This window comes from Corythoichthys intestinalis, chromosome 2 (genome assembly GCF_030265065.1).
Source record: "Corythoichthys intestinalis isolate RoL2023-P3 chromosome 2, ASM3026506v1, whole genome shotgun sequence".
Lineage (NCBI taxonomy): Eukaryota > Metazoa > Chordata > Actinopteri > Syngnathiformes > Syngnathidae > Corythoichthys > Corythoichthys intestinalis.
In genome coordinates, this window is record NC_080396.1 from 6,073,129 (window position 1) to 6,100,993 (window position 27,865).

Consider the following 27,865-nt stretch of genomic DNA (forward strand, 5'->3'; position numbering starts at 1 on the left):
ACCGTCAGCCACATTCTGGAAAAATGTGGCCCAGATCGGATTTACACCATATACGAAAGTGACCCAGATCGGATTTGAAATGGTCCATTTCTATGGGACGTGTCACGTTCAGACCGTCAAGTTAATACCTTTCTCGAGTCGGAAAAACACAAAAAAAATCGGAATCATGCATTAAGACCTGTAGTATGAACGTAGCCTTAGGCTAGGTTCAAATGTGTAAAACGAACATACCCAGAAGTCAATAAAACAGAGTGAATCCTCATCTCACAGCATATTGCGCTGTTGGTAACAAGGAAGCCGAACTTTTAACAGCATGTCAGGCCGCACATCTGCACGCACGTACCCACACACGTGAGGCGATAAATCACAGCGGGAAAATTACCGCCTTCATTTTCATTTACCCTGCGATAAATGGAATTATTGCATATTGCGACAGGCTTAGTCATTCAACTAGTTGTCAGTTGACATATCATCACCGAAGTTATGAAAATTTTTTGTAAAGGTTGAAAAGTTACCTAGTGTTGCTTTACTTGATTATAATCGATAGCTGCGGCCCTATTTCAATGACAGAAACATTTGTCCTGGTCCAACATTGTAAATGTTGAGGCTTCACCGAGCACAGTTGGAAAAATAACAGTAACAGCAATAATATTGCTCCTCAGTGAATTATTCAAGTGTCGCTGTAAAAAATAATTTTGTGGCTAGCGAGCAGACAAGGTGGCAGTATGAAGGAGAAGTGGGGAGTGAAATAAAACAAATGATTTAAGGGTGTGTGAAAGCAGCAGCTTGCATAAGACTGCTTACATAAGATCCAGCTAATAATGTTCCTGTTCAGCTTACAAGAAAATAAAGTTATATAAGGTTTGTGTCAAGATGCAAATAATTGTCAACCACTAATGTCCTGATTTTTTCAAATCTTCCCCTCCAAGGGCTTTATTTTGCCGCTGAGGTTTTCATTTCAAATCATTTAGATCGGGAAATACAATAAGAAAATGGTTGTGAAAAAAATAATATGACATAAATACTAGGGTTGTTCCGATCATGTTTTTTTGCTCCCGATCCGATCCCGATCGTTTTAGTTTGAGTATCTGCCGATTCCGATATTTCCCGATCCGATTGCTTTTTTTTGCTCCCGATTCAATTCCAATCATTCCCGATAATTTTCCCCGATCATATACATTTTGGCAATGCATTAAGAAAAAAATGAATAAAACTCGGATGAATATATACATTCAACATACAGTACATAAGTACTGTATTTGTTTATTATGACAATAAATCCTCAAGATGGCATTTACATTATTAACATTCTTTCTGTGAGAGGGATCCACGGATAGAAAGACTTGTGACTTTGTATATTGTGACTAAATATTGCCTTCTAGTGTATTTGTTGAGCTTTCAGTAAATGATACTGTAGCCATGCCCAAATGCGTGATGGGAAGTGGAACCATGACTGTGCGTATCTATATATCTTCTCTGCATTGGGAAATAACATAAGGTGTTAAGAAAAAGATCAATTGCTACCTTGCTTCCCCACATTTCTTCCCATGATATTTTTAATCGTAGGGAGAGGGATTGTAAGGCTTTAGCCAATTAAAAAAAGGCTCCAAAGACTGCCAAAATTCACTCTACTCATTTTATGCTGCCTTTTATCTCTCTATATAGGTAAAATGGCGCCATTACAGATTGAGCGCAACAATGCGTGAGTGGGTCGTGCAGCGCATGCATTAATTGCATTAAATATTTTAACGTGATACATTTTTTTAAAAAATTAATTACCGCCGTTATCGGGATAAATATGATAACCCTACCTTAAGCCTAAACTAAAGACTCTGGATGAGTGTAACGTATTATGTCTGTAACGTTAAATACAATTAGAAAACGATTTTATAAAAAAAAATATATTTTTTTTTTTAAAAAGGCATGGCCGATATTTTTTTGCTGATTCTGATACTTTGAAAATGACGTGTTTGGACCCATCCCGATCGATTGGGACATCTCTAATAAATACAATTAGAAAATATATATAGTGATATATATAGTGTTCGCGCGGGTCCTTAAAAAGTCTTAAAGGGAACCATGGATAGAAAGCCTTGAAGTTCCTATAAGATAAATGCTAGTATGAGTTATAATAATTTGATATTAAAACCGCTCTTAATGTTTTCATTTTTATAAACTTTGTAGAATTAGTTTAACTAGTAGTTCGACATTGTTGTTGACGACACAATGGCCTCTGGGCGGTAACGTCATTGGGTTGCGCTGTCGTGCTTCCCGGCCCCATTCATTCTTTCCTTCACACAAATCAGTCGTCCTGGTCCCTTTGCAAAAAAACAGCCCCATAGCATGATGTTTCCACCCCCATGCTTCACAGCGGGTATGGTGTTCTTCGGATGCAATTCAGTATTCTTTCTCCTCCAAACACGAGAACCTGTGTTTCTACCAAATAGTTCTATTTTGATTTCATCTGACCATAACACATTCTCCCAGTCCTCTTCTGGATCATCCAAATGCTCTCTAGCGAACCGCAGACGGGCCTGGACGTGTACTGGCTTTAGCAGGGGTACACGTCTGGCAGTGCAGGATTTGAGTCCCTGGCGGCGCATTGCGTTACTGATAGTAGCCTTCGTTACTGTGGTCCCAGCTCTCTATAGGTCATTCACTAGGTCCCCCTGTGGTGGTTCTGGGATTTTTGCTCACCGTTCTTGTTATCATTTTGACGCAACGGGGTGAGATCTTGCATGGAGCCCCAGATCAAGGGAGATTATCAGTGTTCTTGTATGTCTTCCATTTTCTAGTAATTGCTCCCACAGTTGATTTCTTTACACCAAGCGTTCTACCCATTGCAGATTCAGTCTTCCCAGCCTGGTGCAGGTCTACAATTTTGTCTCTGGTGTCCTTTGACAACTCTTTGGTCTTGGCCATAGTAGAGTTTGGAGTGTGACTGACTGAGTTTGTGGACAGGTGTCTTTTATACCGATAATGAGTTAAAACAGATGCCATTAATACAGGTGGAGTCTCGTTAGAAGTTAGACCTCTATGACAGCCAGAAATCTTGCTTGTTTGTAGGTGACCAAATACTTATTTTCCACTTTAATTTGGAAATAAATTCTTTGAAAATCAAACAATGTGATTTTTTTTTTCCCCACATTGTGTCTCTCATGGTTGAGGTTTACCCATGTTGACCATTACAGGCCTCTCTAATCTTTTCAAGTAAGAGAACTTGCACAATTGGTGGTTGACTAAAAACTTATTAGCCCCACTGTATGCAACATGAATACTGCGTATCCATTGATCGCGCTAGACATCCAATCTAGTCAAAATGGATTGGACGTCTAGCGTCGTCAATGGCAGCCAGTGAGCTAACGTAGACACCATAGCAACCGCTTGGGTCATTTTTTTGTTTGTTTGTTTTTTTAGTAAACAGTAACCACTTCTAAAACGATATATCGATTCTTGGTGGGAGCATAACGATAATCTTTTAGGATACAAACTATCACGATATATCACCATTTCGATATATAGTAATAGGCCTAATCTAATCCATTAAAAGGGAAAAGCTGGCAATGAACAATCATGTTTCAGCATGAGTATGGTTGTCTTGAGTGCATATGCGTTGTCATAAACTGAAATGTGAGCACCCATGGAGGCAGGGCTATATGAATTGTGTTAGTGTGGCAAAGGTGAATGCGTGCGTGTGTGTTGGAATGAGCCAGTCCTCCCCTTCACTTAGCTTTCCGACCCTCCCCCTCTCAACTGCATTACATTACTGCGTCGGAGAGCAGGCTCCGCAATCGATACAAATCCGTCAGTAATCTTCAGATTTATCGATTGTCGAGTTGTTCGTGAGCTATCGCGGGGCTAGCAGTGGATTTGAGATGTAAACATGACAGAAACCACATGGTGACTACATTGAATTTTGACCTGTTTGAAAACATGCTGTCAAAATGAGAAGAAATTTGAACGGGAGTTGGTGTTTAGACTGCAAGCATCCCTGATTCCAATTGGATTCCTCCTCATATCTGATGTTTAGGGCTAACCTTCTCACATTTTTTTAGCAAATGTCCAAAGTAGATCTGGGCCTGTTCAGACTAGGCTGAACAGACTGAGAAGCATCTTGTCCAAATTTGATACGAAACTACCTCCTGTATGTGGTTTCAATCTGTCTCGCAAAAATCTGATTTCGGTGCTTTGGGAGTGTTCAGACAATAGACAAGTTTCCTGAGCAAAATGTGAGCGGCGCCATCTTGTAAAATGTCTGCTCTGAACTTCCGGTTTAGAAAGAACAAAATGAATTGCAGTTGAAGTAAACAGTGTGTTGACAAAGTTATACGTAACTGCAAAATCAAGCGAGAGCAACCCATGGAATCTCCCAAAAATGGATTCAGCACGACGTAGATGAGACGTAGATGAGTTGTTGTTTAAGAATTATGTCTACATAAAAATATATATATCGCTGTTTGCACCTGTATCGAACCATATCGATTCCAACCGTTGCATTGAATTGTACCACATGCATCTAAATACAGTGCCCTCCATAATTATTGGCACCCCTGAAAAAGATGTGTTTTTTAGCTTCTAATATTTTTTTTTTAATTCAAATAATACGGGACCTTAATGGAAAAAATGAGAAAAATCCAACCTTCAATACAAGTGCATTCATTCAGTGGGGAAAAAATCCCACATAAAGAAAAATTATTTGACATCAAATAATGTGTGTCACAATTATTAGCACCCCTGGTGTTAATACTTTGTACAACTCCCTTTTGCCAACAAAACAAGGTCTGGGGACTGAGATGGCCATGGGAGGAGCTTGATTTTGTGTCTGGTGAACCATTTCTGTGTAGATTTGGCCATATGTTTAGGGTCATTGTCTCGCTGAAAGACCCAGTGACGACCCATCTTCAGCTTTCGGGCCGAGGGCAACAGATTTTGATTTAAAATGTCCTGGTATTTCAAAGCATTCATGATGACATGCACCCTAACAAGGTTCCCAGGGCCTTTGGAAGTGAAACAGCCCCACAGCATCACTAACCCTAACCCTAATGCACTTGTATTGAAGGTTGGATTTTTCTCTCTTTTTTTTCCATTAAGGTCCCATATTATTTGAAAAAAAAAAAATATTAGAAGCTAAAAAACACATCTTTTTCAGGGGTGCCAATAATTATGGAGGGCACTGTATGTACTTGCTCCTGATATTGGGTCACTTCCTATTGATTTGGGAGCATTTATGGCTCACTTCCTCTTGATAACAGGTCACTTCCTGTTGATTTGGGGACATTTCAGGGTCACTTCCTGTTGTATTGGGCCACTTGTTGCTTTGTGGGCATTTCGGGGTCACATCCTGTTGATCTTGGGGCATTTTAGGGTCACTTCCTGTTGATTTGGGGGCATTTCAGGGTCACCGTCTGTTGTATCAAGCCACTTGATGATTTGGCGGCATTTCTGGGTCACTACCTGTTGATATCGGGTCACTTTCTGTTGATTTGGGGGAATTTTGGGGTCTCTTCCTGTTGATATCGGGTCATTTTCTGTTGATTTGCAGACGTTTCAGGGTCACTTCCTGTTGTATCAGGCCATTTGTTGATTTGGGGGCCTTTCGGGGTCACTTCCTGTTCATATGGAGATGTTTTGGGGTCTCTTCTAGCTGATTTAGGGTCATCTCTTGTTGATATAGGGTCACTTCTTGTTTAAATGGGGCATTTTGGGGTCACTTTCTGTTGATATAGGGTCACTACCCTTTAATTTGGGGGCATTTTTGGGGTCACTTCCTCATGATATCGTGTCACGTCCTGCTGATTTATGGTCATTTCAGGGTCTTTTTCTGTTGATATCAGGTCACTTCCTGTTGATTTGGGGTCATTTAAAGGTAACTTGCCATTGATAACAGGTCAATTCCTGTTAATTTGCAGACGTTTCAGGGTCACTTCATGTTGTATCGGGCCACTTGTTGATTTGGGGGCATTTAAGGGTCACTTTCTCTTTATTTTGGTGCATTTCAAGGTCACTTCCTGTTGGTTTGGGGACATTTAAGGGGCACTACTTGCTGATTTGAGGGCATTTCAGCGTCACTTCCTGTTGATTTGGGGACATTTCAGGGTCACTTCCTGTTGTATTGGGCCACTTGTTGCTTTGTGGGCATTTCGGGGTCACATCCTGTTGATCTTGGGGCATTTCAGGGTCACTTCTTGTTGATATAGGGTCACTTCCTTGTTGGTTTGGGGACTCTTCAGGGTCTCTTCTTGTTTGTATCAGGTCTCTACCTATCGATTTGGGGGCTTTTCAGGGTCATATCCTGTTGTATCGGGCCACTTGTTGATTTGGGGACATTTCGGGGATCACTTCTTGTTGATATAGGATCCCTTCCTATTGATTTAGAAGCATTTCGGGGTCACTTTCTGTTGATATAGGGTCACTTCCTGTTGATTTAGAAGCATTTCGTGGTCACTTTCTGTTGATATAGGATCAATTCATGTTGATTTGTGGGTATTTTGGGATCACTTCCCATTGATTTGGGGGCATTCTGGGGTCACTTCCTGTTGATATTGGGTCACTTCCTGTTGATTTTGTGGCATTCTGGGGTCACTTCCTGTTGATATTGGGTCACTTAATTTTAATTTAGGGTCATTTTGGGGTCTTTTCCTGTCAATATCAGGTCACTTCATGTTAATTTGGGGGCATTTCAAGGTCACTTTCTGTTGTATCAGGCCATTTGTCGATTTGGGAACATTTTGGGGAATCACTTCCTGTTAATATAGGGTAACTTCCTGTTGATTTAGAAGCATTTTGGGGTCACTTTCTGTTGATAGAGGGTCACTTCCTGTTGATTTGGGTACATTTTGTGGTCACTTCCTGTTGATATTGGGTCACTTCCTTTTACTTTAGTGTCATTTTGGGGTCTTTTCCTGTTGATATCAGGTCATTTCGTGTTGATTTGGGGGCATTTCAGACACTTTCTGTTCTATCAGGCCATTTGTCGATTTGGTGGTTTTGGTATCTTCCTGTTGATATCGGGTCACTTTCTGTTGATTCGGAAGCATTTCGGGGTCAACTCCTGTTGATATCAGGTCACTTTCTGTTGTTTTGGGGACATTTTGGGGTCAGTTCTTGCTGATGTAGGGTCACTTCCTGTTGATTTGGTGGCATTTCGGATTCACCTACTGTTGATTTGGGCACATTTATGGCTAAATTTCTAATGATATCACATCACTTCTGTTGATTTAGGGTAATTTTGGGGTCTTTTCCTGTTGATACAACACTTCCTGTTGTATTGGGCCACTTGTTGTTTTGTGGGCATTTCAGGGTCACTTCCTGTTGATTTGGGGGCATTTCAGGGTCACCGCCTGTTGTATCAAGCCACTTGATGATTTGGCAGCATTTCTGGGTCACTACCTGTTGATATCGGGTCACTTTCTGTTGATTTGGGGACATTTTAGGGTCACTTCTTGTTACTTGTTGATTTGGTGACATTTCGGGGTCACTTCCTGTTGATATCGAGTCACTTCCTGATGATTTGGGGGCTTTTAAAGGTCACTTCCTGTCGGTTTGGGGACATTTCAGGGTCAATTCCTATTCATATCGGGTCACTACCTGTTGATGTCGGGGCATTTCAGGGTCAATTCCTGATTTAGGAACATTTCAGGGTCACTTCCTGTTATAGCTGGCCAATTGTTGATTTGGGGGCATTTCGGGGTCACTTTCTGTTGATTTTGGGGTCACTCTCTTTAGATTTGGGGGCATTTTGTGGTCAATTTCTATCGATATTGCGTCACTTTCTGTTGAGTTAGGGTCATTTTGGGGTCTTTTCCTGTTGATTTGGAGTCATTTCAGGGTCACATCCTGTTGTATTTGGCCACTTGTTGATTTGGTGGCATTTCTGTGTCACTTCCAGTTATTTGGGCGGCATTTCAGGGTCACTTCCTATGGTCACGGGCCACTTGTTGATTTGGTGGCATTTCGGGGTCACTTCCTTTTGATTTGGGTACATTTTGGGGTCAATTTCTAACGATATCACACCACTTCCTGTTAATTTAGGTTCATTTGGGGGTCTTTTTCATTCGATATCAGGTCACTTCCAGTTAGTTTGCGGGCATTTCAATATCATTTCCTGTTGTATCGGGCCACTTGTTGATTTGGTGGCATTTCGGGGTCACTTCCTGTTGATATTGGGTCACTTACTGTTGATTTGGTAGCATTTCTGGGTCACTTCCTGTTGATATTGGGTCACTTACTGTTGATTTGGTAGCATTTCTGGGTCACTTCCTGTTGATATCAGGTCACTTTCTGTTGATTTGGAGACATTTTGGGGTCACTTCTTGTTGGTATAGGGGCATTTTGGGGTCACTTCCTGTTGATATAGGTCACTTCCTGTTGCTTTTGGGGCATTTTGGGGTCAATTCCTATCAATATCGCGTCACTTTCTGTTGAGTTAGGATCCTTCGAGGTCTTTTCCTGTTGATTTGGGGTCATTTCAGGTTAGTTCCAGTCATATCGAGCCACATGTTGATTTGGTGGCATTTCTGGGTCACTACCTGTTGATATCGGGTCACCTTCTGTTGACCTGGAAGCATTTCGGGGTCACTTTTTGTTGCTATAGGGTCACTTCCTGTTGATTTGGGGTCATTTCAGGGTCAATTCCTGTTGTAACGAGCCACATGTTGATTTGGTGGCATTTCCGGGTCACTTCCTGTTGATATCGGGTCACCTTCTGTTGACCTGGAAGCATTTCGGGGTCACTTTTTGTTGCTATAGGGTCACTTCCTGTTGATTTGGGGTCATTTCAGGGTCAATTCCTGTTGTAATGAGCCACATGTTGATTTGGTGGCATTTCCGGGTCACTTCCTGTTGATATCGGGTCACCTTCTGTTGACCTGCAAGCATTTCAGGGTCTCTTCCTGTTGATATCGGGTCACTTTCTGTTGATTTGGAAGCATTTCAGGGTCAATTCCTGTTGTAATGAGCCACATGTTGATTTGGTGGCATTTCCGGGTCACTTCCTGTTGATATCGGGTCACCTTCTGTTGACCTGCAAGCATTTCAGGGTCTCTTCCTGTTGATATCGGGTCACTTTCTGTTGATTTGGAAGCATTTCGGGGTCAACTCCTGTTAATATCAGGTCACTTTCTGTTAATTTGGGGACATTTTGGGGTCACTTCTTGTTGATATAGGGTTACTTCCTGTTGATTTGGAAGCATTTCGGGGTCAATTCCTGCCAATATCAGATCACTTCCTGTTGATTTGGGGCATTTCCGCCAACTTCCCGTTAATCACAGGTCACTTCCAGTCAATGGAACAGCGAACTGGACCATTGGAAATAAATGGGAAATTTTGTCAATGTAAATGAATGGGCAAATTTTCAGCAAATCTTGACAGAGTCGTACATTTCTGCCACAAGAAAACTAATATCCTGTCACGCCTCAATATCTTGAATTTTTCAATGTATGAATGATGCGATTTGGACGAAAACGTTAAAAAAAATACTATAGATGGCAGCTTTTGCATGACATGCAAAGCTACCATCAATTAGAAAGCCTTGAAATCCCCCCAAATCAAAAGCAAATGTAAAACAAGACCATTATTCAATCGCTCCATGTACCCGGTTGAACCCTTAACCTTGTTACCTAAGGCAGTCCCTATAGTGGGCGTGGCTTACTGACATCACGTCGCCCTGTATCAGTATGCCGAGGCGGGGAAACAGGAGGAGGAAAGAGCCGGCTGGGAGGTTTCCTACAAGCGACAGACCTGGGTAGCTTTCAGCAACCCGTGCTTTTGTAATTGTCCCGATGGCCCTCCTGCCTGGTGGCAACGCTGCCGGCACAGAGTCGCGGCTGATCACGCTTGTCCACATTTGCTGAACGCAAGGCGCAAAATCAGGTTAGCTTTGGGAAAGGAAGAAGCATGGATATGTCAGGGTAGAAAGTTGCAAGCACATGACATGGGTGAGTAACTGTCATTTTCAAACTGGTTTTGCTTTCCCTACCTTCTCTCGCACTATTATGTCTTCTAGTCATTGTATGTATGCTGGTTAGTTGGGAGTTGTAAGTGGGGGATGGGTCACTCACCCTGACCTATATGTGGTGCAATGCCAACTCTTGTGGACTTGAGAGCTTTCATAAGCCTTGTTATGGAATGGCTTGTTTTGCATTATTTACCTAAGAAAGTCAAGCGGAATTTACCAAACAGCTTCCATTTCATGTTTTGTAACAGTGACATTGCTCTAAATGACTGATGCTTAGAAAGGTGTTGTTGTTTACATTGCATTGATGTAGCTTTTTTGCATAATTGAAGACAAATACTCGCAAATTGATCAGATTAGATTGCTTTTAAGTAGGGCGCTATTGTGTATGAATGGCTGTGACATGAAAAAGGAAAGGCAATGTTGCTTCATTGTTTTTTTTTTTTGCTTTTGGAAGTACAGTAGATTCTATGCATGGATATACCATAGACTTCATAATGTATTGACGGGACGCGGGGCCGATTCATAGGGGGTCTATCTCCGTCAAAGCTGACTGAGTGCAAGCACAGAAAAAGAGCTTTTTCAGTTAAAAAAACGTGTTCATAAATGCTTAAATCCCTGAATTCTTTATTGATATGGAAGTAAAATAGTCTTGATTCTTGGTTAAAAGCAAAAAAAAAAAAAAAAAAAAAAAAAAAAAGTGCAGTTAGCATTTATTTTGCTTTAACCCTTTAACACCGAACGTGTCGGCAGCGACGCGTTTACGCATATCGTCTTTGAAGCTTGGTCACGCTGTAATTACATCACCCACGTGCTGCTGGTTGGTCTCGTTTGAAAGTGCGGAAGTTGATGTCCACACCAGTTTTTATTTGAAGTCAATCGGCCAAGAAAAACGGGAGATAATGTCATTTGAGTTTTATAGTTTTATTGCACTCATAAATATGCATTAAAGCGCTGCATGGACCATGTATCCATCTCCATATTTCCATCATTTCTTGTCCTTTTCCAAAACCGAACGCAGCACAAAAGACTACTTATCCCAAGAGTCGTTGTGATGTCAGCAAGGACGAACCGAATGTGATCATTTTTAATACATTTCCGAGCGAGGCGCCAACTATTGAAAGGGAGGCATGCGAAGCAAGCAACGGCCGGTGTTGTGCCGAAAAATGCACAACACCGGTTGGTTTGAGCGAGCGACTTTGCAACGTGCAGAATGAATCTAAAACTACATTTAGCACAAGCTAATGCATTATTTCATTAACTTAAGGAAGAAGATGAGTCGTATTTGTCGTTGTTTTCCTCTGATGAATCGACGTCTCGGCGAGTAGAAGTGACAGTAGAGCGCAAACGGTGAAAGAGTAGGCTGTGTGACGCAGCTCCGTGACCTGTTCAAGAAGAAGCTTTATTGAGTGCGCAAAAAAAAAAAAAAAAACTTTATTGGGTCGCATGCCTGAAAATTTGAATTGAACTACTTGTCAATATTTTTTTTAAATACTTTTTTTCAATGTTATATATATATTTTTTTCACTATAATCTTTTCAATTTTTATGTAGATGTGTGTTCGAGAAGCTTGATTGCATGTACGTATATACTTTTGATAAGGTGATGGGTACAACACCTAACTTCACAAAGAGATATCTTCCAAACCCTTTTTGTGTTAGATGATATATATAAAAAAAAAAAAATCACTATTTTGCACACTATATAACCTGTTTTGACCATAGTATGTGTAAAGGCCAAAAACGCCTATGACCATACCTGCTGTTTGTGTTGAATTGTCAAACATAAAACTATTCAATCTTATTTTTTTCTATTAAATGTTTATCCTAACAAGTTGAATAAATATTATCAAGCTTCAAAACGGTTGGTCGAGCATGTTTGGTTGTCAGTGGGACGTCAACATTACAAATTTTGAAAAAAGATTTTGGGATTTTTTTGTCTTTTGGGGTCCAAAATGTGGTTTAAAATTGGTCAGTGAAGAAAACAACAGTTTGGACATGAAGTTCAAGGTGTCCTGAAAAAAGGGACCCAATTTGGCCATTGTAAACAATTTTTTCTTTGAAATATAAAGGCAACATCAAATGCATGCAAATTCGGCAAAAATAGGCTTAGGTGTTAAAGGGTTAATATGTCGAAGTACGATGCTAGTCTGTCAGTCAATGTGGCAGCCGCCAAATGTAAACAGAGGTATTCCAGTGAAAATTCTTGTGAATAAATGCTTAAATCCCTGAATTCTTTATGGGTATGGACGTAAAACAATCCCCATAGTTAAATGCAAAAACAAAAAAACAAAACAAAAAAAAACGTGCAGTTAGCATGTATATTACATAAATATGTCAAAGTACGATGCTAATCTGTCAGTCAATGTAGCGGATGCCTTATGTAAACAAAGAGCTTTTTCCGTTGAAAATTCTTGTGAATAAATGCCTAAATCCATAAATTCTTTACAGGTATGAACTTTAACAGTCTCGATTCTTGGCTAAAAGCAAAAAAAAAAAAAAAAACAATAGTTAGCATTTATTTTACGTTAATATTGCGAACCATGAGGCTTGCCATCAAGGAAATTAGCAGCCGCCATATGTAAACAAAGAGATTTTTCCATTGAAAATTCTTGTGAATAAATGCTTATATCCCTGAATTCTTTATAGATATGGACGTAAAACAGTCTCGATTCTTGGCTGAAAGCAAAAAAAACAAAAAAACAATAGTTAGCATTTATTTTACGTAAATATTGCGAACTATGAGGCTCGCCAGCAAGGAAATTAGCGGCCGCCATATGTAAACAAAGAGATTTTTCCGTTGAAAATTCTTGTGAATAAATGCTTATATCCCTGAATTGTTTATAGATATGGACGTAAAACAGTCTCGATTCTTGGTTAAAAGCAAAAAAAAAAAAAAAAAAGTGCAGTTAGCATTTATTTTGCTTAAATATGTCGAAGTACGATGCTAGTCTGTCAGTCAATGTGGCAGCCGCCATATGTAAACAGAGCTATTCCAGTGAAAATTCTTGTGAATAAATGCTTAAATCCCTGAATTCTTTATGGATATGGACTTAAAACAGTCCCCATTCTTAGTTAAAAGCAAAAAACAAAAAAAACGTGCAGTTAGCATTTATTTTACGTAAATATGTCAAAGTACGATGCTAATCTGTCAGTCAATGTAGTGGCCGCCTTATGTAAACAAAGAGCTTTTTGCGTTGAAAATTCTTGTGAATAAATGCCTAAATCCATAAATTCTTTACAGGTACGAACTTCAACAGTCTCGATTCTTGGCTAAAAGCAAAAAAAAAAAAAAAAAAACAATAGTTAGCATTTATTTTACGTTAATATTGCGAACTATGAGGCTCGCCAGCAAGGAAATTAGCAGCCGCCATTGTAAACAAAGAGATTTTTCCATTGAAAATTCTTGTGAATAAATGCTTATATCCCTGAATTCTTTATAGATATGGACGTAAAACAGTCTCGATTCTTGGTTAAAAGCAAAAAAAAACAAAAAAAAAAAAAAAGTGCAGTTAGCATTTATTTTGCTTAAATATGTCAAAGTACGATGCTAGTCTGTCAGTCAATGTGGCGGCCGCCAAATGTAAACAAAGAGCTTTTTCCATTGAAAATTCTTGTGAATAATTGCTCAAATCCCTGAATTATTTATGGATAGGGACGTAAAACAGTCCCGATACTTGGTTAAAAGCAAAAAAAAAAAACCCGTGCAGTTGGTATTTATTTTACGTAAATAAGTCGAAGTAAGATGCTAGTCTGTCAGTCAGTGTAGCGGCCGCCATATGTAAACAGAGCTTTTCTGGTGAAAATTCTTGTGAATAAATGCTGAAATCTTTGAATTCTTTATAAATATGGCTGTAAGATAGTCGCGATTCTTGGTTAAAAGCAAAAAACAAAACAAAAAACGTGCAGTTAACATTTATTTTATGTAAATATGTTGAAGTATGATGCTAGTCTGTTAGTCAATGTGGCGGCCGCCATATGTAAACAGAGCTTTTCCGGTGAAAATTCTTGTGAATAAATGCTTAATCTGTGAAAGTAGGTCGGGAGCAATATAAAAAATAAAAAAATAAAGGGAAATGAAAAACAAAGCAATGATGCAACTAGCAATGAAGGGATATACAAACTGTCATATTGCAGCAAGTCAATATCTTGGCAAGCCGCCTAGGATTGGTTTAAAGACACTGCTGATGAGCTGGAATTGGATGCAGGTACAATAGGCTGTATTGGCTGAGCAAAATTGTGTTGGTTCGTTGCACTCAAATCGACCTACATAAACTCTACTTTATAATATACATACGTTGCTAATTAGTACCCCAAAAAAAGTTCTACTAATCGTTTCCAGTCAGTTTTTAGTAATTAGCGTTTTTGTGTTGTTTTTTTTTCCCCCTATGGCGCAGTGATATTGATATGGCGGAGTAGTATCGTCAGTGTGTGAAGCTGTTTTAGGTCATGTGCACCAATAGGAGACGAGGATTCCCCCTTCTGTCATTGTTAGCATTGTATCCTCATTTAAATATGAAAACCTATAAATGTTTGGGTGGTTTTAGTTAAAGCAGATACTGTTTTTTTCATCTGTGTGATTTTGACAAAGATCAGATCACTTTTGATGGTGATTTTCTGTAGAAATGGGATAAATTCCTAAAGGTTGAGATGCTTTTTCATAATTTGTTTTTAATTCAGGATTTGTCCTCAGCCCTGCTTCGGGTGGAATCTTCGACTCAAAGTTATACCCTTGCATATACAGTGGGGAGAACAAGTATTTGATACACATTTGATACACTATCAAAACCTTATTATATACAGACTAGGTAAACAAACGCAGACGGAAAATAGGTTATTATTTAAAACATAATTTTGCTCAAATTAGAGAATCGTTTGAGAAGAATTGAAAGCAAAGTCTGTAAGCAGCCAGTAAGGGATGTTAGATTTCTCATGACATTGAAGGTGCGTCGACGAAATGTGTCCGTGTAAAAAAAAAAAACTAGTCCTAGTCCTTCTAAAAAAATAGCATATTGTGATAAAGTGAATTATTTTCTGTAATGTACTGATAAACATGCGACTTTCATATATTTTAGATTCATTACACACAACTGAAGTAGTTCAAGCCTTTTATTGTTTTAATATTGATGATTTGGGCAAAAAAGTCAAGAAAAACCAAAAATCCCTATCTCAAAGAATTAGCATATTTCATCTGACCAATACAAAAAAGTGTTTTTTAATACAAAAAAAGTCAACCTTCAATTAATTATATCAGCTATGCACTCAACACTTGGTCGGGAATCCTTTTGCAGAAATGACAGCTTCAATGCGGCGTGGCATGTAGGCAATCAGCCTGTGGCACTGCTGAGGTGTAATGGAGGCCCAGGATGCTTCGATCGCGTCCCTAAGCATCCACAGTGTTGGGTCTGGTGTCTCTCAACTTCCTCTTCACAATATCAGGTTGAGGTCAGGAGAGTTGGCGGGCCAATTGAGCACAGTAATGCCATGGTCAGTAAACCATTTACCAGTGGTTTTGGCACTGTGAGCAGGTGCCAGGTCGTGCTGAAAAATGAAATCTTCTCCATAAAGCTTTTCAGCAGATGGAAGCATGAAGTGCTCCAAAATCTCCTGATAGCTACAGTAGCTGCATTGACCCTGCCCTTGAGAAAACACAGTAGACCAACACTGGACTTCAGGCATTTTGGCATTTCCTTCTCCCCAGTCTTCCTCCAATCTCTGGCACCTTGATTTCCGAATGACATGCAAAATTTGCTTTCATCTGAAAAAAGTACTTTGGACCACTGAGCAACAGTCCAGTGCTGCTGCTTCTCTGTAGCCCAGGTCAGGCACTTCTGCCATTTCCAGCACACGCCTGTGTACGGTGGCTCTGGATGTTTCTACTCCAGACTCAGTCCACTGTTTCTGCAGGTCCCCCAAGGTCTGGAATCGGCTCATCTCCACAATCTTTCTCAGGGTGTGGTCCCCTCTTCTGATTGTGCAGCGTTTCCTGCCACACTTTTTCCTTCCCACTGAGGTGTCTTGATACAGCACTCTGGGAACAGCCTATTCGCTCAGAAATTTCTTTCTGTGTCTTAGCCTCTTGCTTGAGGGTGTCAACGATGGCCTTCTGGACAGCAGTCAGGTCGGCAGTCTTGCCCATGGTTGTCGTTTTGAGTAATGAACCAGACTGGCAGTTTTTAAAAGCTTCAGGAATCTTTCACAGGGGTTTTGAGTTAATTCATTGATTCAGATGATTAGTTTAGTAGCTTCTTTGGAGTACCTTTTTCATCATATGCAATTTTTTTGAGATAGGGATTTTTGGGTTTTCTTGACTTTTTTGCCAAAATCATCAATATTAAAACAATAAAAGGTTTGAACTACTGCAGTTGTGTGTAATGGATCTAAAATATTTTAAAGTATAATGTTTATCAGTACATTACAGAAAATATTTAACTTTACCACAATTAGGCATGTGCCGGTATGAGATTTTGACGGTACGATAACCGTGAGCAAAAATACTACGGTTTCACGGTATCACGGTATTGCAATTATAGCTCCAAAATTTTGAGATGTATGGGTTTTTAAAAAAAAAAAAAAAAAACTTTTTTCCATTGAACAGGTTTTTTTTTTCCAGAACATATTTGCAAATTGGAACATGAATATAATGTGAAAATAAATTAATGTGAAAATAAATAAATTAACAAAAAATAACAAATATTTTATATAAAATTAAAATAAATAGAACCTAGACTATACCCACAGCCACAGCTCAAGTTGCTCAATATTAGAGCAAGAACAAAATAATTGCTATAAAAAAGTAAAAACACTTCTAAATAAAATTTAAAATATATACTGTATGACTTTTTCTGAGGGGGAGAAGCTAAAGTTTCGCCATTTTCAGCCACTGTGTCAACTCTCTTCTACATGATGTCATGCCTTTGTGTTAAAAAGAACAAAGAATTCATAAGTTAATAAGTTAGTTAAGGATGTATAAGTTAGTTTTATAAGTTAGTTAAAATGTAAATATTGTTGAGGAAAGGTTTCATCTAAAACAAAAAGTGAGGAGTGAGACCTTCTTCCTCAATTAGCGATCTTTGACGCGATCCTTTTTTTCTCTCTCCCTCCTTCATTTAAGCTTTTTTCTCACTCAGCGGCTGTGAGACATAAAACGTTGACGAAGCTGGCCTCCCAGCTTAGCCTAGGCTAACATTCGTCTTTGTAAGTTTTAGTTAGTTTGTATATTGAATTTGAAAGGAAAATGTGTGTTTTGTTTTTGGCGACCTTTTTCATGGTGCTACTGCTATCCTGTTGAACCTACTCACATGTGGGAAAAATACAATTGTATAACGTTTTAAATGTATTCATTTGTATATTTCACCACGATTTGAGAGCTCAATAAATTGAAGAAAAGTACGCCTTGTGTTTGGAGGATTTATTTTTGGGTTTGCTGGCTGTTTAGCTGAAGAGCGTCACTGACACTCACGGCAGCTAACAGGGGAAGGGTGAGCGCTGCCGCACCAAGCCACTTCGGCTGCATTTTGGCACATGAAAAATAACGAATACCGTACTAAGGTATGACGGAAAATTTTAGTGGTTTTGAAACCGCGACGTTTTCACACCACGGTAAACCGTGAAACCGGTAACCGGCACATGTCTAACCACAATATGCAAATTTTTTCTTAGAAGGATCAGTATATTTGTGGTATTTAAAGTTTTGTTGTTGTTGTTGTTGTTGTTTTTTTTAATTCAGGATATGTCCTCAGACCGGCTTCGGGTGGAAATCCCCCAATCTTCGACTCAAAGTTATACCCTTGCATATAAATGCACATACACACGTTTCTTACAACAATTATTTGAATGATAAATACAGTGGTACCTCTACATACGATCGCTTCGACACACGAACTTTTCGACATCCGACGTAAAACTTGACTCGCCATTTGTTTCTACATCCGACGACATGCTCGAAATACGACGACAATGGCAGCACCGCAGACGAATGCACGGCGGATTTTCTTGTGTGACAAATCAACACTGGTTTCAGAAAAGATTGGTACAGATGGTGAAACAAGGAAAAAGTTGACGCTTGCCTTCTAAATGAAGATGCAAATGACAGAAAAATATGAGCGTAGGGTGGGCATCCGTGAAATGGCTCAACAATACATCTCCACGGTCCTCCTCCGACCATCGTTCGCCAGTCTTTATAAGTTAAGCTGACAATTCTTATTGTGGTAACATCTCCAGAGAAATCGCCAACTTCGCCACGTTTTTATCATTTATTTCACAACTTATTCAAAACAAAAAACACCTTCTGTCTGCCGCAATTGACGGTGTTCTGAAGAAAACATTCAAAGTGAAAGTGAAACTCAAGCTCACCGGTCTGTCTCTGGCACGTCAGCCCTGCGGTGCGTTCAGGGTCAGCAAAAAACGTCCGCCACATTAGAACCCGATTCGTTACATTAATACAGGAATTATTATTATTATTGTTATTATTATTATTCCGATTTTGATTTATAATTTATTTGTTTTGCTATGTGTAATTGCCATTTGTAATAGTACCAGCAGTATTTTTTAAGGATTTAGTGAAGGTTTTTGGGCTGTGGAACGAATTAATGGAATTATAATGTATTCCTATGGGAAAATCCTGCTTGACATACGACCATTTCGACTTACAAACAAGGTCCTGGAACGGATTAACTTCGTATGTAGAGGTACCACTGTAATATTTTTTTTCGAATATTGCTTCCATATCTAAGATTCTTCTTATTTAAAATCATGAAATGTAGTATTGTTGTTGTTGTTTTTTTTTAAATATGGTTCACCACTCTTCCAAGCCTTCCGTTTTGCATCAATTATTTATTTTCCAAGCAAGCTGAAAATACTTGCAGGTCATTTTTTTCTACTAATTACAGCGTTACTTTCTGTCCTCTCTCTCTTGAGAAGCGTCTTGAACATGTGGGCGTTACCTTCTGCCACAGGGTGTGTGGCGGATCCCGGCTAGACACGGTCGGCCGTCGCAGTCCCCCTTTGATCGGCCCTGCCTCCAGCATGAGGTTATGTAAGTTTTTCAGCTGCCAGCCCTCCTTCCTGGCTCTGCCTCATGTTGACACTGTTATTCAGAAGCTGCACACAGCTTGTAGTGCAGTGAGTCAGTCAGTCACTGTGGCAGTAGTGCTATCGAGCGGCAGACATAGAAGCCTCCTGTTGGCTTTCCCGAGGCTACTTTGTAACAAGTCAAGAGGTTTATCACAAGAGTTTGGAGGGGGAGAAAAAGCCAATTCAAACAGAGCAGCCCATTTTTCTCCACTCCAATGCTGCTCCTGGACGAATCAGAGTCGTTCGCAGGTAGGTGGCTAGATAGAACACGGCACTGTTGTTAAACAGGATTCCAATAGCATACATGGAGAAAAATTTGTTTTTTGAACTGTATGTTGTTTGTGAGGGGAAAACGACGAGAGAATTGTTATTTTGAAAGGCTAAACCAGATAGTATCTAGAGCCACTTTCTTAGAATGCGTTTCAGTTGTTGGCTGATAGATGTGAAGTTACTTAACAGTGTTGTGTAACAGTGGAGGCATACCTACTTAAACGTGTACCGTCCCGTCTATGACTCCTTTCACTCTCAAATTGCTATTATTTAATTCTCAGTGCTATTCAGTGGCACGACACGCGTCTTTTAGTCTCTTTTCCGGCGTTTTTAGCACGGTTTCTCCGCCGGTCCCATATGCGCCCAGCTGGCGTCCCATTGTGGCGTCCTCTCGTAAACCCTCCCCTGATTGGCTGTTTCTAGGGTTACTTGAAGCAATGCCCTCGTGCGATTGGCCAAAGTTGGCCGGTGTTTTAACATATTAGCATACACATCAGATGCATGCATCAGTACTGGCTAACTTTGTGTTAATTCATATAAATATTTACAGTATTGTTATAGCGCGGTGGCTCACGTTGGATTAAAACATTTAAGTATTCACATTTACAGTATTGTCATTGTTTTTATTCATTATGTATTTATTCCTTTCATGGCAGTATTCACTTAGGGTTGCCAAATCCCTGAAAAAAAATAATTAGCCAGCCAGCCTGATGACTCGCTCTTTAAATATTTCTTTTTGTATGTGAAATGTTTTTTCATTATAATTTTACTCACACCTGAATTAGGTGCACATTTGAGTCATTTAAGCGCATGGGAAAAACGATAATTATCAGCAATGTATTGTCAATACAAGAAATGTCGTAGACATGCCTGTTTTAGTTGCCAAAAAATGTTTAAAATTCAAACAATGCAACCTACTAACAATCTTTATTGAGGGTTTTGCCACATTTTAAGGGACAGAGGTTCATTTTGTTTGGAACAGTTTTGTTTTTGGCAGCCATTTTAATTTTCGTCTTCGTATTCGTCTTTTGGACGATAATACTTATTAGTTTTAGTCATTTCAAAATATATTTGTCTTCGTGTAGTTTTTGTTGCCGAAAACTCTGTATTTTCGTCTGTAAAATTCAAAAGTTTTACTCCAAAAACAAGTAAAATAAGGTTTCCAATGAACATTGACAGACGAGCACATATTGTAGCATCTAGGAAATCTATCGGGGGATATGACACACTCAGCAGGAAAACAGTAGGCTACATTATTTTCAGTTAGTTATACCTGCCACGAACTGCATGTAAAAAAAAATTGTCCCAGAGTTAGGAGGACGCTCGCCGTTAGCAATAGCCTAATGCTAACGTGATCGTGAATGCTATGCTAACCCTACAAGTTACATTTAGCCCTCAGCACGGACCTTATTAGGCTAAAACAACATTGCATATTCTCTGTTGCTGAGATAAGAAGACAAATCTTACTCTGTGTGTCTCAAAACAAGCAATGGGGAGACTGGAGAGGACACTAGACTAGTGGGTGAGTTGGGGGGTAGCAGCACGTCACATGAGTGACACAACCAGGCAGGCTAACGACACATAAAATGTCACACATTGTGAACATGCGACGAAAACTATGGCGCATTTCCGTCTCCTTCTCGTCTTGTCGGACGAAAACTGGCATTATTGTTGTTAAGTTTTAGTCTCCCAAGATATGTTTTTAGCTCGTTATCGTCTCGTCATCGTCGTGAAAAAAATTGTTCGTCGACTAAATATTTTCGTTTTAGTCAAAACTACAGTGGTTTGGAAGCAGAACCTTTTGTTCATGACTGTTCTGTTTTGGTGTCACATGAATCCTAGAAGGAAGATATTTGATGGAAAATTGGTATCAGTGGTTCTTTTTAAAGAGTGCCATTGTTATCGCATTGTAGCACATATAATCTAAACATTCCTGGGAACTGGCAGGCTCAGTGTGCTGTATAAGAACACTACAGTACGTGCATTGTCATTATTTATAACATGTCATGTGGGGTAATAAGGACACTGTTCATATTACACGTAAAGCAGATTGTTTGCTTGATGTGTGTGTTACTTTCTTTTTCATGAGAAGAAACTGCACAACAATGGTAAATTGTGAATTGGGCTGGTGAGAAGTGACTATTTTATCAACAATGCTAGAGGATAATAAGGCGCGGCAGTGGATTTTTGTCTCGTTTGTGCCGCACTACAAACTTGATCGTCATTGGCAACGGCACGCTGAGAGGGAACACACTGTACATTTTGGAGTAGCGCACAGAGATGCCACATGAAGTCGTACTGCTTTCCTAATATTTCACAGCAGAGGACGTCATCTGACATCAGCTTTTTTCCTTTTCATTTTTCATTGTTATCCTCATCAGCACTGACATACTGGCCTACAATCTGCTCCAGCTTGCTTGATATGCTCTCTATCGTCTCTCCATCACGTGTGTGTGTGCGCGTGGGGACCTTCGGTCTTGCTGTTGTCTTTCCCATTTTGAGTTTTTGAACTCTTTGGTGGGTCTTTATCTGTGCGACCCTTTCACGCTTATACAGCATCCTTAAAGAGCATACGACAGGAGAAAAAAAAGTCTTAAATAGCATTATTATGTGAATTAGAATCATATTTTGAGACGATTCGACTATATACAACAATTTAGCAAAGCGCAGATGACGAGAAATTAGTCTTTTAATCTGCCGGTTAGCCACGCCTACTATTATAGGGCTCTAGCGTCCCCAACAGGTGGATGACGACAGCGGGAGACTGGGCTCATCGGTTTTACTATTCAGCACATTGAGGGGGAATTATTCAGAACGAGGAAAACACGACGAAGAGAGCCGCAAAATGTCATTGTTTCAGTCTCTCTACTCCAATATTTTTACAGGATATTCTTTTTATCCAAGTATTTTTCCCCAATAGCTATATAAATGGCTTGAGAAGAACCAGTCAGCCCGTCGAGGGGGAACTATTCGCAATGAGGAAAACGCGACGAAGAGAGCTGCAAAATGTCATTGTTTCTGTCTCTTCAATATTTTTACAGGATATTCTTTTTATCCAAGTATTTTCCCCAATTGCTAAATAAATGGCATGGTCATGACAAATAACAGTCTTGTGCTAAATGGAATATGAAATAATGAAAATGCACTTATTCAGGACGACATGGCAAAATTACTAATAATAGTCAAAACTGTCGACTTCACCTTTACTGTCGCACCTCCTTAACGATATTTTATGACACCAAAATCGGACATATGTCATTTCCCTTCCCCGGCTTCGGAGAATGTAAACAAACCAAGAGGCGTGACAGCTAGCCGACATGCTAACCCGAACCGAGTGATGTTTCAAAGTCTTCTAAGCGGAAAATCACACATAACTAGCCCGGATTATTTGACATGACGACTGGGTTGTCGATTGTCCTTGCGGATGGGCAAACCGCCCGGTGGAGATAAATTTACAGCTCGTTCCCCGGAGGAGGGCGGCTGCAGTTGTTGTGCAGCTAACGTGCAGCTAATGTGCATGTGGAGAGCTTTTTACATGCCTATCAATGATCAAACCTAAGTAGTCCTTTATTTAAAGAAAGTTTGTTGTGTTTACTTTGTAATCGCTGTATTCGTATTTGACATAATACAAAACAAGATGTTTACTCACTTCCTCGTAAGTCCAATGGTCCCACAGTAGTAAGGCTTCTTTTGGCCAATATCCACGGTGAATGGGAACCTTTTGAAACTCCAAAAAGGCGCACACGCCTCTCCCTCATACAGCAAGAGTTTTCTGCAGCCGTTTGGCTGGTGTGATGCGAAAAATTAACGTATTAATCCGCAAAATCAGCTGAATCCTTAGTCCTCATACACAACAGTACAGCTGTATAGTGAAGAGGACGCCTTCATCCGTACACGCCACAGCGCCCTCCTCCTCAATGCAAGACCGAAGCCGGAAGTCACTCATTTTCATGGCGCGGGATTAAAAAAACTAAAGAAATATAGCGATCGCTTCCACACACATCCAAGCGGTCCATATCATTCAAGAGCATATAATACCGCGTGTATTATGAAATAAACATGCTTTTTTGTGTCACATGCACTTTAATATGTGCAGAGAAGAGTTAGACGTTTAATGCAATGTGACTGTAACATTGGGGCAGAGTTGTTAGCATATCCGCCTCACAGTTCTGAGATTGTGGGTTCAATCCCGGCTCCGGCCACCCTGTGTGGTTCATCATTAGGGGTGTGACAAAATATCGAAATGATGATATATCCTTTTACTTTGCGTCCCAAAAAGTTATCGATACGCTCATGCCAAGAATCGAGATATCGTTTGAAAAAAGTGTCAATTAGGGCTGTCCCAAACGATTATTTTTGTCCCGATTAGTCAGCCAACTTTTTTTATTAGTTGACTAATCTAATCATTTCCCCCCCCTTTTTTTACTATTTTGGCAATGAAAATTTTTTTGACTCTTATTAATTCACAAAAAAAAAAAACATTTTGGAACTTAAATTCTTTATTAAAGTACAAATAAACACGTAAATAACAATAATAAATCACAAATAAACAATGTGGTCAAATGCTGATAGCATTAACTTCGCCTTTCCAACATGATTCAAAATAATTCTTAAAAATAAATATCTAGCATTAACTCATTTGCTCCCAAATACGTTCTATTTTTAATTGCTTCAGTATCCCCAAAAACATATTTATTAGGGTTGTCAAAATTATCGCGTTAACGGGCGGTAATTCATTTTTTAAATTAATCACGTTAAAATATTTGACGCAATTAATGCACATGCCCCGCTCAAACCGATTAAAATGAAAGTAGTGTAATGTCCGCTTGTTACTTGTTTTTTGGTGTTTGGCGCCCTCTGTTGGTGCTTTGGCCCAAATTATTTTATAGGTTTCAGCACAATGAGCACGGTGTAATTATTGACATAAACAATGGCGAGCTACTAGTTTATTTTTTTATTGAAATTTTTAAAAAATTTGAATAAAACGAAAACATTAAGAGGGTTTTAACATAAAATTTCTATAACTTGTACTAACATCTATCTTTTAAGAACTACAAGTCTTTCTATCCATGGATCACTTTAAGAGAATGTTAATAATGTTAATTCCATCTTGTTGATTTATTGTTATAATAAACAAATACAGTACTTACAGTATGTACCGTATGTTGAATGTATATATCCGTCTTGTGTCTTATCTTCCCATTCCAACAATAATTTACAGAAAAATATGGCATTTTTTTATAGATGGTTTGAATTGTGATTAATTATGATTAATTAATTTTTAAGCTGTAATTAACTCGATTAAAATTTTTAATTGTTTGACAGCCTTAGTATTTATACGTCTTTTGCGTTTTTTTTTTTTTTATAAGAGGCGTCTATATGTTCCTATGTATCTATGTATCTAAGATACAATGCACAAAGCTCAAAACCCATTTTAAAGCAATAAAACTGGCCACTGGAGGTCAGTAGTGCATTTGGTAAGAACTCATCTCGGGCTAAGAAAGGAAGTGAAGAAAAATAGTCAGGAAACGGAAGTTGGAGGGATCTTGTGAAGACGTGTGAGAATTTGAGAAAAATGTGGAGAACGATTGGGGGAAAAAAAGGCAAATGACACTGGAGGAGTGTTATGAAAAGAAAACGAAACCATCGTCAAAGAAGGAGTCAAAAAAATCTATCTTGATGAGACGGACTGTGACGTCCACGACAGCGTCAGGTTCCACACGCGTTCTGTGTAGCTCACGTTGCATTACTCCTTAGCCCGAGGTTGAAACCAACGATGAAGATGATGAAAAAAGTGAGACCGATCTTAATCCGGACTCATCAGATTACTGGGAGCCACCTCATTCAACCAGGAGCAGCCGAGAGCCTTCCCCGTTGTTATGTTCAACAGTTCACTAGTTTAGTTATGTGTAAATAAATTGCTACTTTGCGGTCAAAAGCTCTATTTGTCTTGTTGTTTGTTATTTTGTAGAACGAAAACATTATTCAGATGTTTGGGATGTGACATAAGCGAAAAATAGCTGTCTTAAAGTCAATGTTTGAAATGTATGCTTCACAAAAAGCTCAATTTCTCTGCAATTTTCTCTGTAGTCAGAAATTGGAAAATTGCTCAAACTAAGCTATTTTCTAATGCTGATTTCTAAAGAATGGAAAAAGATAGGAACTAACTTTTTTTCTGCTGAAAGAAGAGAGTCTAATCTTTGTTTGGGTGGGTTCCATGTTTATATAGCAATAGAACAGAATTTTCTGTGGGCCTTGCAAAATCAGTCAAAATCCAGTAAAGCGGCCGGGAGCGAAGGGCCCTGCTCCGGTGAAAATGACTGGTAGTGAATGAGTTAATATTAAAGTATACTACTATATATTATAGTATTATAATAATTATTCATTGCCAATCAGATTTTTCAGAAAGGGTGTCATTTTAAGGCTATTCTAAGTGTAGAATCTGAATTCTGAAGTATGTGGGATTAACTCCAGAAATCAATGTTTGTATGTTGAACCATAGACATCATAATGTATTGACGGGGCGCGTGGCCAATAAATAGGGGGCCTGCATTGTTGGCGAGTGGAATCACAGACAAAGAGCTATTCCGGAGAAAATTCTTGTGAATAAATGCCTAAATCCCTGAATTCTTTATAGATATGGACGTAAACGGTCTCGATTCTCGGTTAAAAGCAAAAAAACAAACAAAAAAAGCGTTCAGTTAGCATTTATTTTACGTAAATATGTCGAAGTACGACACTAGTCAATACTACAATGCTAGTCCATTAGTAAATGTAGCTAGCGGCTGCCTGACGTAAACAGAGCTTTTCCGGTGAAAATTCTTGTGAACAAATGCTTAAATCCCCGAATTTTTTTATAGATATGGACGTAAAACAGTCTCGATTCTTGGTTAAAGGCAAAAAAGAGTGCAGTTAGCATTTATTTTACGTAAATATTGCTAATATATTAGTATTATAATTATTATGCCAATGCACTAGCGCAAAGACATTTGAAATCTGGATGTAGCAGAAGTGTGTCAAAGAGAACAATGTAAGTCAAGCTGGTGTGTGTCTGTCTGTGTTTACATGCGCACAGTTCTGGTTGTGTAACAGCCACAGGCAAGTTATATAAGCAACCTCTTGCGTCCCCCTTTGTGTCCCTGGCGTTAGACAGTCTATTCAACTATTTTCATTACAAGTTTATGTTAACGCTGTAATTTTTTTGTTATACAGTCGAGATACGAAAGCTTCAGTACTAGCGGTGGGTACCTCACGATACGATACAATTTGCGATACAAAACTCACGATGATCTCACAACTGGGTTTCCCCTAGGATTTTTTGACGCTGTGGTGGTGGGCTGTGTCGGAGTCGGACATTGCGAAATTGCCTCATATCATGACAAATGAGAATGTTTTAAACAAAATTTATATTTTCCAAGAAGAACTATAAGAAAGAGCTATTTGAAATATTTCACCAAGCAGGCTAATGAAATATTTCGGAACGTGAAGTCTATATTTACGATGGAGTATTAGGGCCAAATTAAAAATATATTAGGGCTGTCAAACGATTAACATTTTTAATCGAGTTAATCACAGCTTAAAAATTAATTAATCGTAATTAATCGCAATTCAAACCATCTATGAAATATGCCATATTTTTGGGTAAATTATTGTTGGAATGGAAAGATAAGACACAAGACGGATATATACATTCAACATACTGTATATAAGTACTGTATTTGTTTATTGCAACAATAAATCAACAAGATGGCATTAACATGATTAACATTCTCTTAAAGCGATCCATGGATAGAAAGACTTGTAGTTCTTAAAAGATAAATGTTAGTACAAGTTATAGAACTTTTATATTAAAACCCCTCTTAATGTTTTCTCTTAATAAAATTTGTAAAATTTTCAAACAAAAAATAAACTAGTAGCTCGCCATTGTTGACGTCGCTGAGCGAGACGTCACATGGGCTCCCTGCCGTAAAATCAGTCGCACCCAAGCGCCAGCAGAGGGCGACAAAACAACAAAAAAAAGTAACAAATGGACATGACACTGCTGTCATTTTAATCTGTTTGAGTGGGGCATGGGCGTTAAATGCGTCAAATATTTTAACGTGATTAATTTAAAAAATTAATTACCACCCGTTAACGCGATAATTTTGACAGCCCTAAAATATATATATATAAAATGAAAGGACGACAAGATTAAAGTCGTACTATGGCTACGAGAAAAAAAGTGCTGCGCACTTTACATACATGTACCTTGGCTGGGAGCTATGATAAAGCATTAGTATAAATCATTCTATGGATAATGATTTGATGTAGATGAGGCAAAAATATTAATGATTTCCTTATTTGTGAAAAACGATTCTAAAACACAAAATGCGTTCAATATTATTGATTTTAACGGATGCGGCAACGCTCTTACGTAAAGTACATAGCTGCTTATACAGCTACATTAGCCCTGAGTAATAATATGAGTTTATTCTCGCAATAATATGAGAAAGAGTCTGAACTATTAATACTAGAATGAATGTCGAATTAATAGTACGAGAATAAAAATCGCATTATTACATCGGCTTAT

General features: G+C 39.0%; 1 protein-coding gene across 2 annotated transcripts in view; it reads left to right on the plus strand.

Annotated features, from left to right (window-relative positions):
- Positions 1-9,795: 9,795 nt before the first annotated feature.
- Positions 9,796-27,865, plus strand: part of LOC130904391 (helicase ARIP4-like) — an 81,507-nt gene continuing 63,437 nt past the window's right edge. Inside the window, exon 1 of one of the 2 annotated variants that reach the window (XM_057817129.1) lies at positions 9,796-9,935. In XM_057817129.1, coding sequence (XP_057673112.1) covers positions 9,932-9,935 — 4 coding nt within the window. In that variant the 5' untranslated portion in view covers positions 9,796-9,931. Of the gene's footprint in view, positions 9,936-19,021; positions 19,276-27,865 lie in introns of those variants that run through there. The other variant, XM_057817121.1, reaches the window with a different exon arrangement.